This window comes from Stigmatopora argus, chromosome 12 (assembly GCF_051989625.1).
Source record: "Stigmatopora argus isolate UIUO_Sarg chromosome 12, RoL_Sarg_1.0, whole genome shotgun sequence".
Lineage (NCBI taxonomy): Eukaryota > Metazoa > Chordata > Actinopteri > Syngnathiformes > Syngnathidae > Stigmatopora > Stigmatopora argus.
Window position 1 is genome coordinate 3,269,347 of NC_135398.1, and position 19,640 is coordinate 3,288,986.

A 19,640-nucleotide genomic window follows, 5' to 3' on the forward strand; every position below is an offset into this window, starting at 1 on the left:
ACATATGTATATATGTATGTATATATATATTTAGACATATATATGTACATGTGTATATATATACATACATATATAATATATATGTATGTATGTATATATACACATACACATATATACACACACACATATATAGATATATATATATATACACACACATATATACACATACACATATATACACACACATATATATAGATATATATACACACACACATATACACACACACATATATATAGATATATATATACCCACACATATATATATACACACACATATATATGTATATATGTGTGTATATATAATATATATACACACACACACACATATATATATACACACACATATATATATATGTGTGTGTATATATATATGTGTGTGTGTGTATATATATGTGTATGTGTATATATACATTTATATATATATATATATATATATATATATATATATATATATATATATATACATATACATACACACACAAATTGCATGACAACCCTAAAACCCCCTCTACGTTTACAGGTGGACTTGGATTAATAATAATCTGTATTCTGTTCCAGTTGTATACTACAATTTGTTTTCTAACAAAAACTTAATTTCCAAAAACCTTTAAATAGTCCTCTCTTCATGAGGCTGACCACATCTTAACTTGTTAGTACCTTGCCTTTTTCTATCCTACACATTGTCGTCTTTCTCAGGAACATGACAGAGCGACACGAAAGTTAAATAAACACCAACTAGATTTAATCAAATCATCTGAAAACGAGGGAAAAGAGCGCCGATGTCCGTACGCTCATTTGATATCGCAGAGGAGAGCCACGCCCCTCATGATCCAGTGGTCGGGAGGGTGAAAGGTACCCAGCACCACGGCGGTGATGTAATTAAGGTCGGTGCGCTTGGGCTTCTTATAAATGGGGCACACGTAGTACTTGGGGTCGGGGGGCGCGGTGGAGTTGATGGCGAACATGTGGATGACGGGGAGGGCCGCAAACAGCACTTTTGGCGCCGACTCGCAGAGGACCGAGTTCTTCTTGTCCCAGTCGGCGCCTTCCAGGAAGAGTCCGTGAACGTAGACCCCTTCCTGTTGAGTGGACGTATGGTCATCCAACTGGATTTATGCTCAAATATTACATAAGTACTGAATAAATGGTTCTGAAGGGTAATCGAAGGGGGTTGTTATATTCCAGAAATGTCAATAATTTTCTATGTCTGTCTGGGTTTTATAGTCCTCGTGCTGGAAAAGTTTGAGTTGTGTTTGATGTGTTTGTGTAGCTCACGTCTGGATCGGCCTTGATTTCCTCCTTGGTCTTCTTCAGGACTTTATTGTTGAGGGTGACTGAATCCAGAGCCCATCCTTTGTTCGCTCTGGTCACCTCTTGCCTCATCGCAGTGAGGAAACCTGCATTTGTCAAACACAATCAGACTCGTCAAACTAAAAACAAACAAACTTCAGCAGTTGGTGAGCTGAAAAAAAAACCTAAAGAGATAGTAGTTCACCATTAACCAAAAATCAACAGGAAGTTACCCGGTAATGCGACCTAGGAATGCCCCAAATCAAAAGAAAGTGACTCAAAAATCGGTACCCGGACATTTCGTCGACGGACACTTCGTCCCCGGACGGTTCGTCGAATGGACGCTTCGTCGCCGGACAATTTTTGTTTTATTTATTGCCTTTTATTTTAATGTCAAAGTTCCTTTAAAAAATCTGAAGTAAAAACTCTCTCTCATGATTATAATTTTGAGAGATTACCTGGTTGAAAATAATTATTTATGCAACAAAACAATCGTTCGCGAGGTTGAGGTTAGGTTAACCCTAACCCCTAACCCTAACCACTAACCTTAACCACTATCCCTAACCACTAACCTTAACCACCAACCTTAACCACCAACCTTAACCACCAACCTTAACCACCAACCTTAACCACCAACCTTAACCACCAACCTTAACCACCAACCTTAACCACCAACCTTAACCACCAACCTTAACCACCAACCTTAACCACCAACCTTAACCACCAACCTTAACCACCAACCTTAACCACCAACCTTAACCACTAACCTTTACCACTAACCTTTACCACCAACCTTTACCACCAACCTTTACCACCAACCTTAACCACCAACCTTAACCACCAACCTTAACCACCAACCTTAACCACCAACCTTAACCACCAACCTTAACCACCAACCTTAACCACCAACCTTAACCACCAACCTTTACCACCAACCTTTACCACCAACCTTTACCACCAACCTTTACCACCAACCTTAACCACCAACCTTAACCACCAACCTTAACCACCAACCTTTACCACCAACCTTTACCACCAACCTTTACCACCAACCTTTACCACCAACCTTAACCACCAACCTTAACCACCAACCTTAACCACCAACCTTAACCACCAACCTTAACCACCAACCTTAACCACCAACCTTAACCACCAAACTTAACCACCAACCTTTACCACTAACCTTAACCACTAACCTTTACCACTAACCTTAACCACTAACCTTAACCACTAACCTTAACCAATATCCCCTAACCACTATCCCCTAACCCTAATTAGGAGACGAACAACCAATCGTAGCTATGAGCAATTTAGTGTATCCAACCAGATAGCCTCCCCTGCATGTTTTTGGGATGCCGGAGTACTCGGAAAAATCCCACGCAAGCCCAAGGAGAACATGCAAACTCCACACTGTGAGACTCACCTGGGATCGAACCCTCGACCCCAAAACTGTAAGGCAGCCGAGCCTTATTAGATCTTTTTTTTGATTCATTTAAAACCGACATGATCTGGTTTTGTTAAGTGACTCACCCTGCGGGTTGAAAAAACCAGTCATCCAAAAGGTTTTTGGCCGGCGGGCGAACACCCAGCTGTAAAATTGTTTGTTCCGATCCAGGAGCTCGGTAAACCAGAACCCCAGTGTGGTAGACTCCCAGGAGAGCTTCTTCCACAGGTTGGGCACTCGGGCGTCAAAGATATTATCCAGCGCGTCACGCAGGGTCTATCGGGAAAATGTGGTCAAGACGGTGGCAGACATGTTGGATTCGGTAAAGCATTCATTCTCCCGCGGCCATCTCACCTCGCTCATGATGATGGTGCCTTCAATGGCCAGCTTGAGATCCAGCAGAGTGCTGCGCACCACAGAGATGATCCTCTGCATGCGGTCCACCTCCTGGCGGAGGAAGATGTTCATGGGGTTGAAAGGTCCCATCTTCTTCAGACTGGCCTTGACCTGACGGCGGAGAAGACACGCTGTGGAACCAATCGCGAGGCTCATTCCCAAGAAGGAGATGGAAAGGAAGCCCACCTCGTGAGGGACGTAGTCGCGTGGCAGCTTGTCCAGCATGTCCTCGGCCATGGCGTACACGATGCTCTCTCGCGTGGCCCCCGAGCCGCCGCCGCTCTCCTTGGGCTGGATGTTCGTGATGGTGTCGAGCACCTCGGCCGACGTATTTTTCTGGTAGCTGATCCCCCCCCCAAAAAAAACATCACAGCATTTTTTTATGAATAGTGATTTAAATTGGAGTTTGATTTGAAGTCCTTTTTTCCCCCTAATATTTTTCATTGTACATTTTTTTGGTTAAATTATATTCAGCCTGTTGTTGCCTCAATTCTCATTAGTTTTATTAGATTTTTAAATGCCTTTCAGGATGACCTCTGCTCTTTCTTTTGGATTTTATTAAATAAAATTGCCCCAAAATTCTCACTTATACTTCAGTGACTTGTGTTTTTTCCCTTTCACTGTGCATTTTGTTGGGCTCGTGCGACTTATACTCAGGGGCGACATATAGGAAAAATAGGTTACATATAAAAAAAATCAGTAATGATTAAAAATTATTATATATACAAATACACAGCCATGTATGCGTAGATGTGTGTGTATTTATATGTAGTAGTATATATACATTGTGGACTTCCTGTGTGTGGCTCCAATTTTTTACCTAGGTCTACAATGTCTTGTGTGTCTTGTGTATGTCTTGCTACTGCAACCAAAAAATTTCCAGAATACGGGATGAAATAAAGTTCTAACCTAACCTAACATTCACTTGCCTGATAAAGGTTTAAACATTCTAAATGATGATTCTGATGGTCTACAGCATATGTGTCAAAGTGGCGGCCCGGGGGCCAAATCTGGCCCGCCGCATCATTTTGTGTGGCCCGGGAAAGTAAATCATGAGTGCCGACTTTCTGTTTTAGGATCAAATTAAAATGAAGAATATAGATGTATATTAAATTTCTTATTTCCCCCTTTTAAATCAATAATTGTACTTTTTTAATCCATTTTTTCTGTGTTTTAGTTCAAAAATCATTTTGTAAAATCTAAAAATATATTTAAAAAAGCTAAAATAAACATTGTTTTAGATCTATAAAAAACTGAATATTCAGGGCTATTAATCCATTTGTAAAAAAAAAAAATCTAAATATTATATCTAAAATTGTCCTGCCCACGTGAAATCAAGTTGACGTTAAAGCGGCCCGCGAACCAACCCGAGTCTGACACCCTTGGTCTACAGGCATTTAAACAGAATAGCTAGTTCTAGTTCTAACTTACACAATATCAGCATTGGGGTGCAACCCCAGTGCTTGAGTGGAGTCCACAGCCGGCAAACCCTGAATGTGTTCCACGTACTCCTCAATTGTTTTGCATATCGGGATTTGGTACTCAGTGTAGAAGCAAAAGGATGGATCCAACATTTTTTTACTGAACCACACCTGAAACAGAATTAGCAAATAAAGACACACAATCGTAATCCAAAATGCAATTAGAAATGAGCAACAAACTTAAGTCAGTGGGTACAGAAATCACAGGCCAAATAAAAGTTGTGTGTTTTCCTTTCGCAGTTAATTTTCCCAATAAAAGCCAAGGTGGGCAAGAGTTACCCTGGCAAAACATTTGAGTAGACGTTTGTCATAGTCATCCGTGACCCTGCCTCCATACTGGACTTCAGCAAGCATGTAGCGCAACGTCACCCACGAGACATCCTGGGTGGACCAAAAAGAAGGGAATTCAATTCCAGATTAATTACTCCGTTTTTTTTAGAAGTGAATTTGTGTGTGTGTGTTAGCTCACCTTTTTAGGCCCGCAATCATCAAGGTGTCTTTCCACAAACTCCACGCTGGCCGTGAAGTCTGCAGAGTTGAACTCATACGGAATGTTCCATCCCAGCGGACCAAATTTTCGACGTTCCTGTGACCATAAACTCCCATGAGGTCAAAAATGGAAGAAAACCAGCAATAATGCAAAATGATGTAGATGTTCTAACGCAGTTTTAGTTCACGTTCATGTACAAAACATTTTGATTTCATCATAATTTAGTCACGTTTTTCCCGTCACGTTTAAACACTTCACCTTTTTTGTGGGGACGAATTCTGTGCCTTGTATTTGACAAACACACTGTCAGTATTGTATTTCGATGTGTTTCTTTAGGTGGTATTTGGTGTAAAATTTCACCAATTAAGATGCATAAATGAAAAAAATGAGTGTTACCTGTACGGCAGAGTGCAGAAAGGCCACGCCGTATAGCAGCGGCTTCCACGTGGGCAGGTTGCTGACTTCCAGCTGGTTTTGCGAGATGCTCACAAAGGTTCGCTTCAAGCTGGCACGAAGTCCTTGCGGCGGGTCGTTGGTGAATTTGATCGACGACTATGTGGACACATTAGAAAACACTGAGCAAAAATTGAACCCATTTTAATGCGCACAACTTTTGTTACTACTTTTATTGATCACTTGTTAGCGCTTTCTTAATGTAGCTATATCTAGAATAAAAATTACTAAATATTGTTTCTCAAAAAACTCCCAAAACAAATAGTCATACCTCTACTTACGAATGCCTCTAGGTACGAAGGTTTCAGGTTACAATTTTTTTTTATATGCAAATGAGTGAATCGAGATACGAAAAAGATCCAAGTTACAAAATCCCCTAAAAAGTAAATGCATTTCCTTATCTGTTATTATATTTTGAATTCCCCACTCACATTTTCATATGCTTTATTTATTTTAAGACATTAATAAATCATGTCCTTATAATTTTCTCTCATTTTTTTGTGTTTCCTCACATCTTTCATACAAAATTGGGACACTTTGACCAATTTTTAAGGCTTTAGTTGGTAGTTGTGTGAGGACCATGGAACAAATGAGAGAATTTACATATAAAGTACACCTCTACTCACACACAAAAAAACTATAATTGCAACATGGCACATATTTTCACACACACACACGGCACACGTAAAATTCTAAAATGTACTACAAAGTGGACGGCTTTCAGTCCTGGTGGGAAGGGCTCTTGCCGCCATCTGGCGGACAAACATGAGTATTCCATATATAACGGCTACAAAGGGAGATATTTCAGCGGCGCAGGGCACATTTTCATATGCTTTATTTATCTTAAGAGATTATTAAATAATTTCCTTATAATTTTCTCTCATTGTTGTGTTTTCTCATATCTTTCATACAAAATTGGGACACTGACCAATTTTTAAGGGTTTAGTTGGTAGTTGTGTGAGGACCGTGGAACGAATTAGAGAATTTACATATAAAGTACACCTCTACTTACGAAAGTTTCAAGTTATGAAAAAAGTCTTGGAACCCATTAATTTTGTAAGTAGAGGTACGGCTGTAGAGGGAAACTCCTCCCAAAAACCTGAAATTATTTGTGTTATGAATAATTCTGTACATTGAGTCATTTTGTGAGTACAAAATAAGGCAGTTATTTCAAACTAAATCTGTACCTGTAGAAGCGTAATGGAGAAAAGATCATGTGGTTCGGTGGTGACCCACACCCTGAAGGTTTTGTGGACAGTCTCTGTGTTTATGACGGTATCCAACAATTCGTCCATGAACTCCAGGCCCAAGTGGCAATTCTGCAGGAGCACCCAGCCTCCCTATGGCAAATCATTTAAATTCACAATTGGAGGATGGAATAAAAAACACTATTATCTTGAATGCAGAATACATACCTCATCCATTGAAACACTAACAAGCTTCCTTGCATGCACCTCTTGCCCTTGGCCCATAGAGATGGATCTACATCCTAGGACCCAGCAAAAGACAGTCACACGAGGGTAGAGCATTAAAAAAAAAAAAATCAATGGCAGCGCCTCAACAAACTCACCGATATTAAGCTTCTTGGCGAGGGCTTCTATTTGGTTGGTGGGATCTGAGCCCATGGAGAGGAAGCAGATGAGTGGCGTGCGTATATCGCTTTCCTCCCACGTGGCAAGCAGGTTCAGCAGGACGGGCTCGGCAAACTTGGCACCCATGGACTCGCCCACATACTTCCTGGCCTGAGCCAAGGTTCGGTCCGGGCACCAGGACCTAACACACAACGGCTTGCTAACGAATGCTGTACCCATACCACATTTTTGTCTTTTCATACTAAATGACTTCAGGTGAACTGCTTAGTCCGAACGCTTTGCAAAGGAGAAGAACAAATGGAAATTGGCCAAAGCACATATTCAAATAGCCAATTCACAAATACAAATAGCCACAACACGACTACAAATAGCCACAACACGACTAAAAATAGCTACAACACGACTAAAAATAGCCACAACACGACTAAAAATAGCCACAACACGACTACAAATAGCCACAACACGACTACAAATAACCACAACACGACTACAAATAGCCACAACACGACTACAAATAGCCACAACACGACTACAAATAGCCACAACACGACTACAAATAGCCACAACACGACTACAAATAGCCACAACACAAATACAAACAGCCACAACACAAATACAAACAGCCACAACACGAATACAAATAACCACAACCCAAATGCAAATAGACAAAACAAAAGTGAAAAAATGTCACAACACAATTGTAATGTTCAGTTGTTCTTACATTATTTGTTCTTGAATAAAAAAGTGGGTTTTTTAAGCGGTGTGCGTTTGTTAAATGTTAAAATGGTGAAAATATAGTCAACTACCTGATGAGCATGAGTTTACTGAAGACATCCAAGCTGCTGTATCCATCCGGGAGGACACTTTCCTCCGGGGCGTCGCCGTTAGACCACACTTTCCAGTGTTTTCCACTCTTGGCCACCTGCAAGAGGGATCGGATGGCGCAAGACCGTCACTAGGCACTCGCAAAATAGGAAGACTTTAATTCAACTAAAGCCAACCTGATTGAGAATGCTGGCAAACTGTGGCAATTTGCTGAGTTCAACTAGGTTCAGCCAAACAATGTCAACGACCCAGCTGAAGGGCTTTGGGGGGCATGCCTTCAGATCCAGAGCGGCACCACCTTCAGGAAAAGCAATCCTCTAAATCAGGGGTTTCAGAGTCGGGTTGGTTCGCGGGCTGATTTAACGTCAACTTGATTTTACGTGGGCCGGACCATTTTAGATATATTTAGATTTGTTTTAATGACTGGATTAAAAGCCCTGAATATTCAGGTTTTTATAGATCTAAAACAATGTTTGTTTTAGCTTTTTTTAAATATATTTTTAGATTTTACAAAATTATTTTTGAACTAAAAACACAGAAAAAAATGGATTAAAAAATGACAATTATTGATTTAAAAGGGGGAAAATTAGGAAATGTAATACATCTATACTCTTCATTTTAATTTGATCCTAAAACAGAAAGTTGGCCCTCATGATTTACTTTCCCGGGCCACACAAAATGATGCGGCGGGCCAAATTTGGCCCCCGGGCCGCCACTTTGACACATGTGCTCTAAATTCTAACAGGCTTATTTTTACACTGCAACTAGAAATGTCTTTTTTTTCCTTAACCGGAACTTGGGGAAAAATATGTAATCTTTCAAATGTATATTAATGTATGTACAAAATTACAAGTGAAGCCATTGTGTTTCTTCATTTCAGTGTGTTGGTAAATAAAGTCATGACTACTTTGTAACGCTACTCATAATTTACGTATGCATATTCAATCGTGTTTCTGTATCCTTAGTCCTCATGTTTCTTCTTGTCCGGTCTTGCTCGTTTTGTGTTTTTGCTGCTTTTCTGTCTTTTTTATTTGATTTTGCTATTTAGTTTTTTACCTAGGTCTACAATGTCTTGTGTGTCTTGTGTCTGTCTGTCTTGCTACTGCAACCAAGAAATTTCTCGAATACGGGATGAAATAAAGTTCTAACCTAATCTCACCCCTAAAACTAATTTCCAAACAAAATAAACAACCACAACAGTTAAAGCATTGAAAGCCATTCAGACCACCTATTTTGCATCTCTCAACAGCTCAATGGGAGTTTGATTTTGAAAACCCATTGTGAACTGAATTGAAAAAGAAAATTAATGATTTTTTTTTCTATTCAAATAACCGCACCTTTGATGAGAGTCTGAAACTGGCTGTGCTGAATTCGGCCGTTCTGCAGATCGATCTTCAAGGCCATGAGCATGGTGAAGATGAACTTGTGGTTTTCATACAAACCTCGCACCGTGTATCGGAACACTTCGTATGTCAAGTATTCGATGATGTTCGCGATTCGTTTGGTCGTTTTGGCCGACTTCTCCGACCTGCGAACCAAAATGCTCGCTGAGTAACATGGAAAAGGGGAGGCGGCTGGAATAAAACCAACAAAGGGCGACCTTACCTGGCCAATGAAATGTCGAAAATCTTGAGGAACTGACCGAGGGAAGTCTGGTACATGACGTTGACCATGCTCATCTCGGTGATGAGGAAGTAAAGGATGCTACCTCGGCACGCCACCGCGCGATACTCGGACTGCGCCGCTTTGATTTTCTCTTCCGCCTCGGCCGCCACGCTCAGTTTGATGCTGACCTCGGCGGCCGTTTGTTTGGTGGTGCTCAAGATTCCGATCATGGAATCGTCGTCCACCAAGGAACCTGCGGGCCCAACGAAAATGCCGAATAAACTCCGAGCCTTGCCGCTGTGAATTCACGAGAAGGATTTTGGACCTTTGGTGGTGCTGAGTTTGTACAGCAGGTTGTCCTCCAGTTCTTGCATCTTCCTCTTGTTGGACGTTACATCCTCAATAAGTTTTAGTCGCTCGTTTTCTAGTTCCTTTTAAAAGCGTTGGGAGTTGAAAAACAGTTAAACACACGTATTTGCGCAAAAAAAAATGTTATTGTTTTGCTGGAAAGTGCAGATGTACCTTCTTCTCAGCGAGGATGACACGGCCCAGCAGCTGGTCCTCCAGGCCTTTCATGTTGACAGTGAAGTCAATGATGGATGTCTTGGCACTCACCTCTGGAGTGTACGAAGGATTTGGCAGTTTGGTGGTAATGTAGAGCCGGAAATTGTTGGACACGTCCACATCCTTGTCGCCCACTTTTACCTAAAAACACATTAAATTGGAAGAATGTTTACAGTCTGCATTTGTGTACAGATGGTGCATAGAGTGAAGAAATTATGTTTAAGGATTTGTGTAATAATGAAATTCTGGAAAATTGCCTTTAAAAAAATGGGATGCAACTCACAGCAACAGAATTTAGTTGAAAATAAAAATTATAATAACTTGGGTGACGATACATAGTGATGAAATTATGTATATGGATTTGTGTAATAATGAAATTCTGGAAAATTGCATTTAAAAAAATGGGATGCAACTCAGAGCAACAAAATTTAGTTTAAAATAAAAAAATAATAATTTGGGTGACAATACAGTGATGAAATTATGTATATGGATTTGTGTAATAATGTAATTCTGGAAAATAGCATTTTAAAAAATGGGATGCAACTCACAGCAACAAAATTTAGTTAAAAAAAAAAAAAAAAAATTGGGTGACAATACATAGTGATGAAATCATGTATATGGATTTGTATAATAATGAAATTCTGACTCACTGTCAAATTATGACAGAGTTTACTGTTGATATTTTGATATTAGATATTTAGATATTAAACTCACTCTCTCATTATTATAATTTTGAGAGCTGGTTTCAACAGTAACAACCCGGCGACCAAACGTCCGTTCTACCAAACGTCCGGTCGACCAAACGTCCGGTCGACCAAACGTCCGGTCGACCAAACGTCCGGCGACCAAACGTCTTTCGACGAAACGTCCGAGTACCGTGTCAGACAACAGTAAAAAAACAAAACTGGCATAACATAAAAGTACCTTGTAGTTTGAGCCTGATTTGAAAAAGTTCTTCTCCAGGACATTGTCAAGGGCAGGATCGAGCTCCTCAGCCACATCTTCTATAAGTAACGGTTTGCCAAGGGATATAGAGTCCTCCAAATGTGTACGAAAGAACTTGTGGTTCAAGGACGTCAGCTGCAAAACCAGCCCAGAACCAGCGTGAGATTTTGGACTTTTAATGGAGCCGTGGCGGATAAAATCACACCTGTAGGTTATTGGCCCTTTCTTTGGCGGTAATCCAAGTCTTTCCCTGAGTCTGGGGATCAACCAGGAGAGGATACCTTGACGCCTTAGTGACGATGATGCCGTTCTGGACTGACAAGTCGTCTCCGGGCAGTCCCTGAAGATTCCACTCGCTAATCTAAAGCGGACAAACCAGCCTAAGTTTGCTTTCTCACGAGTTGCGGTCTTATTGGGACTGTTCTTACAGTTGGCGCGTCAACCAGTGCAGCGATGAGATTGAGGTTTTCGGTGAAGGGGATTTTTTGCGACACCAGCTCGTTCTTCCACATGTCCAGCAACATATCGCGGAAATTCTGGTTGAAGGGTCCGCAGTACGAGAGGAAGCCGGTGAGCTGCAGGACGTCGCCAACCAGCCTATCCAGTAAAAAAAAAAAAAACATTCTAATTTTAAGAAAAGCCACTGGAAAATGATCATTGAACGGATGAAGATTTCCAGAACTCACCTTTTGATCTGAGATTTAAATTCTTTGCTCTGCTGAGTCCAACGAACTTTTTCGTTGCTCAGTCCGCCGATGAGGTCGGAAGCGGCCTGCATTTTCTTCTTACAAGCCTCGGAACGATCTAGCAATTCCTGAAGGTGATCGTTCCAGCATTAGCTTGCCCGAACTCTTGTTATCGTCAAGTCTCTGTCTCGCTTAGCCTACCTGTTTCTCTGCGCTGGCGGCATCGCTCTTGGCTTGCACAAGGGATAGCTCGGCTTCCTTTTCAGCCAACGTGTCCTGTGCCGCTTTTTGCTCAGCGCTGGCCTTTTTGTAGCGCACTTCCTGAACGGCCAGATTAGCCTAACCACACACACGATACGTGTTAATTATAGGAATACGTTACATGATTCCTAAAGTTGTTATTACATTGAATAAATGTCTTTGATAAAACCATTCGAAAGAGAATTTAGTGCCAATTGCAATTTTTTGGGTGCAAGATGTGATTATCATGAATGACTTTTTAGAGGAGCTCATCCAAACACGTCAGAGGAAAGCATAGGGTAACAAATAAGGCAACTCTAGGTATCAATTGGATGGTTGGAATTACCATTCCGATGCCCCTTTTTGTTTTTTTCCACCATTCATATTGTTGTTGTTGTTCTTCTTGTGGACAGTAAATTTAAATCCTACCCCTCCGTCGTTTGAGAACTGATGGTCTTAAAACTTGGTTAGCTATCCAGCAAGGATCAATACAGTAATACCTCGACATACGAGTGCCCCGACATACGAGGAATTTGATAAACGAGTAAAATTCCGAGCAAATATTTACCTTGAGATACAAGAGAAATTTTGAGATACGAGCATTTGAGACAGCCAGTTGGCGAGGCCGCTACTTATGATTTCACCGCACTGTCTTTTTCGCCGCATCTTCCTCGTGCAAAGATCTCTATGAGCACTGGGCGGAGCGTTGCATTTTTTCCGTTTTTTTTAAAAAAATTTATATTAGTCAGTGCAAAATTAAGGGAAACGTAATGGATCCAAAGCAAGCCGGTGCAATGAAGGGTAGTGCGAAGATGACAATCAATATTAAGCACGAAATAATCGAAAAACATGAGTGAGTAGTGTACGGGTGAGAAGAGCCTCATGTTCGTAGAACCCACGTGCTTATTATTGTTTTTTAATTAGTTGGAGCTCACCTTTAGAGGCAAGACTTCCTTGTTGATGCCGAAGAAGGTGGCCATAGCCCTGGTCCACGCCAGCAGACCGGAGACGCTGCCGCACACCTTCTTGGCATTTTCCATGGTGTAGTCCTCCATTTCAAAGTAAGGCTGCAAGAGCTCCACCGTCTCCCCGTTGATCTTGTCCTTGACGAAATACTGAAGTTGGGACAAAAAGCCCGTGCTGCCCATCAGCTGAAAAAGATAGAAGAAGAGACAAAGGTCAGGGGGGAGGCTGGCCATCTGGTATAAAAATAAACCAAGAAGCCTACCCTGAGGGCATCCGGCCACGACGGCTTCAGACAAGGAAAGTTGGGATCCACAGTGATGGTCTCCAACTTTCTTTGAAATAATAACAGACAGCAGTCCATAATCCTCATGATCAGATGTGGAGGCTTGGCCAGTTTCCTCACTGTGGCGATATCAGCAGGCTTGATAGTCTGGGGAAAGTTTGTGCGGTACGATACACCGTTAAGGTATGCATTTGCAATGTTTTCAAAGCAAGACGAGACAAAAAAAGAAGATTTCAGGTCCTATTTCAAGCCTGCAAAACTCACATTCAGAGCATTTTCAGCCTCCTGCAATGCCGGCTTGGCCGCCTCCAGTTTTTCCTCGGCGATGGCCCTCTCATGCGTGATTTCGTCCACAATCGCCTGGGCTTTATCGCTCACTATCTGGACCTCATTCTTGATCACCATGGCCGCCTGCGTCCGAACCATGACCTCGGCTAACACCTGAAACATACGACACCTCATATCACAACAGTGGAATAGGAGACGCTGTGTTTGGCTCTTGCGACCATTTGTTTTGTTTTTACCTTGTCGGCTTTGGCGGAAGCAACGACTAACTCTTTCTCACTGACTTCCAGCTCTTTGGAGAGTTTAGCCACAGACACGCTAGCCTCCACCAGTTTGTTCAAACCTGGCATTAAGAAATAGGATAGACTCATTAAGATAGCCCTGGAATAATGCCAACAAATTTCCTTCTGATTCCTAAAAACGATGATTTTCTGGGAACCTACCGTATTCATTGGCTATCTATTGTTTTCCACCTTTGGTTTTGGAACTTAAATTGACAATATTTGTACCTGGAACTGAATGACTGACTGTCTACATTGCATTTTGCCATGGAATTTTTTGCTAGCCTCAACCAGTTTGTTCAAACCTGGCATTAAGAAATATGATAGACTCATTAAGATAGCACTGGAATAATTTTGCCAACAACTGTCCTTCTGATTACTAAAAATGATGATTTTCTGGGAACCTACCGTATTCATTGGCTATCTATCGTTTTCCACCTTTGGTTTTGGAACTTAAATTGACAATATTTGTACCTGGAACTGAATGACTGACTGTCTACATTGCATTTTGCCATGGAATTTTTTGCTAGCCTCCACCAGTTTGTTCAAACCCGGCATTAAGAAATATGATAGACTCATTAAGATAGCCCTGGAATAATTTTGCCAACAACTGTCCTTCTGATTACTAAAAATGATGATTTTCTGGGAACCTACCGTATTCATTGGCTATCTATCGTTTTCCACCTTTGGTTTTGGAACTTAAATTGACAATATTTGTACCTGGAACTGAATGACTGACTGTCTACATTGCATTTTGCCATGGATTTTTTTGTTTTTTGATATTTGGCGTTTTCGAGATCCCCAATTTTTTTTTTCATTCTGAACCGCATGTTTGTTTAATTTTCCTTACCGACATTCATGCGCTCGGCGAGCGTGTTGATGTGCTCGTGGTTTTGATGGTATAGCATCTTGTAACCGTTGATAAAAGACAGGTACGATTTTGGAGTGACATGGGTTCTCCTTCGGAATCTGTCGAATGTAAAACAACGGATTGTTTCAAGCTTCCCATCGGTCACCTTGGAAAGAAAAACCTGACGTTTAAACTTAGCGAATGGTCGTCACCGTTCAAAGTAGGTTTCGCACGTCTCGGACACTTTGCGGTGGTATACGCCCATAGTGGTCACCATGGAGGCTTTCACCTCTGGAGAGCAAACCACGGGAAATTCTGAGAGGAAATGATGAGCCACCGCTACCAGAGCCTCTTCGGGCCACGGGGCGAACCAGTCCATTGTGCAGCCAGAGATCAAGCCTGGAAATTTCAGGGACCTAGAGCGAAACTTTGGTCCCACCTGTAGATACGATTTTTCTACAGTTTTTAATCCATGTATTTTGTTGATTTACATTTTTCCATTCGTATACACACTAAGCTATGATGTACAGACGCTCCCCTACTTACGAACGAGTTAGGTTCCGAGCGATTGTTCTTAAGTTGAATTTGTTCTGTGCTATATTTTGTATTATAATTTATGTTTAAGGCCTATATAAGTATATTGACGGTTTATATAAGTGCATTTGTATGTTTAAGGCTTGTATAAGTAACCTGCATTGGTTTGTACTCTTCCTTGCACTACCACCCTCACTAGAAGCCTTTCGCTTTTCACCAACAATATTGAATAGTGGATGCACGAGATATTTAATGATAAAAATGTCCTTTGCGCACTGGAGATACGTTCACGCACTTACGCACTGCAACGAACTGGGCAGAGGAAGGTGGATGCTGGGTGAGCTGAGCTCTCACAGCGCCAGGCGTCAGTATTAGCGGCGGAAAGAAGCACTACAAGAAGTAGCCAAAAGAAGCCAGGCTCACAGAAGAAAGAAAGTTGTAAAAACATTAAAGTAAAAAGTATAAAGTACAAAGTAAAGTAAAGAGGAATGTATTAAGAAATATTAAAATGTAATTTAAAAAAAGATAGAAGGGCTATAAAACACGAAAAACATAAGAATATACAGAGCTACTGTCACTGGCTTCCGTGTGACGGCACCATCTTGGGAAAAAAAATAAAAATAAAATAAACTATGCACAGACATGTTCGTATGTACCGTTGTTTGTAACCCGAATGTTCGTAAGTAGGGGAGCGTCTGTACATCCATTTTATTCTATACTTACCGGCGAGAAGCACAAGACGACGTGGAGATTCTTCCGAGCCCGCGAGATAAAGTAGTCGTACAGATTGTCAAAAGTAGGCGGAATGCGAGGAAATTCCTTTTTCATCACCGGGACTAGATTTTGGGTGATCTCTTGGATCTCATCCTTGGCGAAAAGATTTGATACCTGCACAAAGATGTTTTTTTGAGGTGATGGAAGATCAACCAGCTATCACATTTAGTATTTATATCCCCTAGATGAGGTTATTACTTCTCCAGAAGACAGGACGTTGTTGAGGTACTCCAGGAAGGCCTCTTGTTTAATTTCATTATCAGTAAACAGGAAGGTGATGCCGCGGCCCTCGGCTCCGCTTGATTTGTACAACTTTTTCAGATCTTCCATGAAATTGGCTATATTGTAAGATCTGAGGGGAGAGACAAAATCTTCTGCGTCACCAAGAAACTGAAAACAAATGCACGTCTATTATTTTAAAAAAAATCATCACTATGTTGCCATAATGAAGTTTTATGAGAATCTTATGTGAAAAATACATACATGTAACTAACTCATGATCAATGTTCCCTCTATTTTTTTGTTTGTCTGGGCAGAAAGACAACCTCTCTGAGCACACTGAGTACCGGTGTGAGCAACATCATCATTGCTCGCTATGGGCACACACCAGTATCATACCTGACATAACCAGGTTCATGTCTACTACACATAAATGATTTAGTAATAATAAAATGCAGTGGCGGGCCATCAGGGCCTTCAAGGCCTTCTCTGCTGGCCTAAGAAATATCTGAATCATATATTATATTTTGTCCATCAATACTTATTCTTCCAAATGGTCTGTTAGCTTCCTTTCATTGCTTTCCCCCTGGTTGCACTGCTTCCAGATGTGTTTTCACATTGAAGCATTTAACCAATCAGATTCCAGCCATTTTTTGTTGCCAGGATCAGAAATCTGCCTCAAGGCCTTCACAATCAGTTCTGCGGGCTCTGCTGCATTAAACAAGAGGTTTTATAGACATAAAATAGTTTTTGATGGTTGGATTGATACATTGAAGGCGCTATGAGAAAATGCATGGACTGCCACTGATAAAATGTAATGATTAATATCTATGAATGGGCGGTCCGGCGGAGGAGTGGTTCGCGCGTCGTCCTCACAGCTAAAAAAAATAAAATAAAAATGGGATTTTATTTTGGGCGCTCCATATGATTTGCTGTGCGCAGAGAAGACGAGAGTAGTGCGCAATCGCGCACGCGCAGAGCTTAGAGGGAACATTGCTCATGATTGAACCGAGCATTTCAATTCATTGGCAGAAACATTCACACTTTTTCTCCATCCACCGTGATACGGTGTCAAATCATTTTAGAAATTAAAGTGAGTCTGGGTTATGTATTTTGGAATACTGTACACCAACAATGTACAGTAATGGTTGTCTAGAGTTAAAAGCTACTGTTTCTTACTTGGTCAGTGTGATCTGGTTGACTTCATATCCAGCTATAAACGAGGAAAGTCGAGTCAAACTCTGTTTGCCGGATCCACCCACGCCCACGAGGAGGGCATTGCCAACTTCTGTGCGAATAATCCGGGAAATCTATCAGAAGAAGATGAGTCAGCGAATTATAGACAGTGTGGATTCTTTCAAACAAACTCATAAAAAGTACAGTCCTCTACTTACGAAATTAATTGTTACAAGACTTTTTCGTAACTTGAACATTTCGTAAGTAGAGGTGTACTTTATATGTAAATTCTCTAATTTGTTCCATGGTCCTCACACAACAACCGACTAAACCCTTCAAATTGGTCAAAGTGTCCCAATTTTGTATGAAAGATGTGACAAAACACACAAAAATGAGCAAAAATTATAAGGAAATGATTTATTAATGTCTTAAGATAAATAAAGCATACGAAAATGTGCCCTGCGCCGCTGAAATATCTCCCTCTGCAGCCGTTATAGATGTAATATCCATGTTTGTCCGCAAGATGGGGGCAAGAGCCCTTTCTACCAGGACCGAAAGCCGTCCACTTTGTAGTACATTTTAGAATTTTACGTGTCCCCTATGTGTGTGTGTGTGTGAAAATGTGTGCCATGTTGCAATTATAGTTTTTAATCGCTTAGAAAGGGGAATTCAAAATAAAATAATGGATAAGGAAATGCATTTACTTTTTGGGGGATTTCATAACTTGGATGTTTTTTGTATCTCGAGTCACTCATCTGCATATAAAAAATTTCGTAACCTGAAACTTTCGTACCTAGAGGCATTCGTAAGTAGAGATATGACTGTATTTGTAGTTGTAGTGGTACCAAAATTGAATGACTGCAAAAAGTATATTTATGTGGGGGATCTTAACTTCTTCTGACCTTGACGAGGTGAGTCATGGCATCTGTGAAGAACACCAAGTCCATGAACGCGCCCCTCACTTCGTCATTGTGCTTTGCCTGATAGAACTTCAGCTTCTCCTCAAGAAATTCAAAAGAAGGGACCTGAGAGAAATAATGCTCCAATTAAGGATGACGGATTGAAAGACACAAAACGTTCTGAAACGTCATTTCCTACCAGCTCGTAAATTTTGGGGGCATCGAAGCTGGCGCCTTCCTCCTCCTCGCCGGTGGGCTCGGGGGCCTCTCGCAAAAAGTCGACAAAGTACGGATCGTTGTGGAGGGACGCCGCGAGGCCGGGGTCCACGTGCTCTTTGACCACCCGGGTTACGGAGTTCTCGAACCATTCTTTGTCCTCGGGGCAAATAAATCTAAACAGAGAAGGCAATGTATGATAAGCATTGTTTTCAATTGGATCACCAGCGCCGGCCGGGCTCGGATTTTGTATCCGTCAACCTGTCAGCGATGACACGCGTGCATTCGCTCTTGAAGAGGGCCACGAGGGTCTTGAATTCGTTGCACTGCTCTGATTCCACCTTGAGCATTCCTTGCCAGATGCGGGACAAATCTCTCAAGTTGAAAATGTAGTGGAACTTGGAGGGAGTGGGAAGCATCTTTATCTAATGTCGATACATATGATAAATTAGCACTTGCAGCTTAAAAATGCTAACACTAACTTTCCAAGCAGGTGTAATGTTAGGAAAACAAGTCAATCTCTCAATAACTTGTCATATATGGAATTAAAAAAAACACCCACTCCAACATTCTAATAAATACATAAATGTTAAATACAACCAAACTCTATTAAGCCAAAATAACTTTATCATGTCAGGGAATATTTTTTTGCCATCTATACCAAGGGTGACAGATTCGGGTTGGTTCACAGGCCGCTTTAACGTCAACTTGATTTCACGTGGGTCGGACCATTTTAGATATAGTATTTAGATTTTTTTTAATAAATGGAATAAAAGAACTGGTTTAAAAGCCCTGAATATTCAGTTTTTTATAGATCTCAATCAATGTTTATTTTAGCTTATTATATATTTTTAGATTTTACAAAATTATTTTTGAACTAAAAACACAGAAATAATGGATTAAAAAATTACAATGATTGATTTAAAAGGGGGAAAAATCAGGAAATTTAATATATATCTATACTCTTCATTTTAATTTGATCCTAAAACAGAATGTCGGCACTCATGATTTACTTTCCTGGGCCACGCAAAATGATGCGGCGGGCCAGATTTGGCCCCCGGGCCGCCACTTTGACACCTGTGGTCTATACGGCAAGTCAATCTCTCCATAACTTGTCATAAATGGAATTTAAAAAAAAAACACCCA

At 41.0% G+C, this 19,640-nt stretch overlaps 1 protein-coding gene across 1 annotated transcript in view; it reads right to left on the reverse strand.

Moving 5' to 3' along the window:
- Nucleotides 1-541: 541 nt before the first annotated feature.
- Nucleotides 542-19,640, reverse strand: part of LOC144085568 (dynein axonemal heavy chain 8-like) — a 47,306-nt gene continuing 28,207 nt past the window's right edge. The window contains exons 58-92 of the mRNA XM_077614963.1: nt 18,756-18,919; nt 18,478-18,670; nt 18,282-18,404; nt 17,383-17,513; nt 16,183-16,336; nt 15,934-16,098; nt 14,889-15,115; nt 14,677-14,795; nt 13,785-13,888; nt 13,525-13,701; nt 13,240-13,407; nt 12,947-13,162; nt 11,973-12,110; nt 11,772-11,899; nt 11,514-11,682; nt 11,291-11,446; nt 11,065-11,220; nt 10,099-10,281; nt 9,902-10,007; nt 9,577-9,829; nt 9,309-9,499; nt 8,148-8,269; nt 7,953-8,068; nt 7,125-7,327; nt 6,970-7,043; nt 6,742-6,894; nt 5,498-5,653; nt 5,081-5,197; nt 4,891-4,992; nt 4,562-4,722; nt 3,317-3,473; nt 3,089-3,241; nt 2,821-3,010; nt 1,276-1,397; nt 542-1,079 (exon numbers count right to left, since the gene is read on the reverse strand). Coding sequence (XP_077471089.1) covers nt 792-1,079; nt 1,276-1,397; nt 2,821-3,010; nt 3,089-3,241; nt 3,317-3,473; nt 4,562-4,722; nt 4,891-4,992; nt 5,081-5,197; nt 5,498-5,653; nt 6,742-6,894; nt 6,970-7,043; nt 7,125-7,327; nt 7,953-8,068; nt 8,148-8,269; nt 9,309-9,499; nt 9,577-9,829; nt 9,902-10,007; nt 10,099-10,281; nt 11,065-11,220; nt 11,291-11,446; nt 11,514-11,682; nt 11,772-11,899; nt 11,973-12,110; nt 12,947-13,162; nt 13,240-13,407; nt 13,525-13,701; nt 13,785-13,888; nt 14,677-14,795; nt 14,889-15,115; nt 15,934-16,098; nt 16,183-16,336; nt 17,383-17,513; nt 18,282-18,404; nt 18,478-18,670; nt 18,756-18,919 — 5,535 coding nt within the window. The 3' untranslated portion in view covers nt 542-791. The remainder of the gene's footprint in view (nt 1,080-1,275; nt 1,398-2,820; nt 3,011-3,088; nt 3,242-3,316; nt 3,474-4,561; nt 4,723-4,890; nt 4,993-5,080; nt 5,198-5,497; nt 5,654-6,741; nt 6,895-6,969; nt 7,044-7,124; nt 7,328-7,952; nt 8,069-8,147; nt 8,270-9,308; nt 9,500-9,576; nt 9,830-9,901; nt 10,008-10,098; nt 10,282-11,064; nt 11,221-11,290; nt 11,447-11,513; nt 11,683-11,771; nt 11,900-11,972; nt 12,111-12,946; nt 13,163-13,239; nt 13,408-13,524; nt 13,702-13,784; nt 13,889-14,676; nt 14,796-14,888; nt 15,116-15,933; nt 16,099-16,182; nt 16,337-17,382; nt 17,514-18,281; nt 18,405-18,477; nt 18,671-18,755; nt 18,920-19,640) is intronic.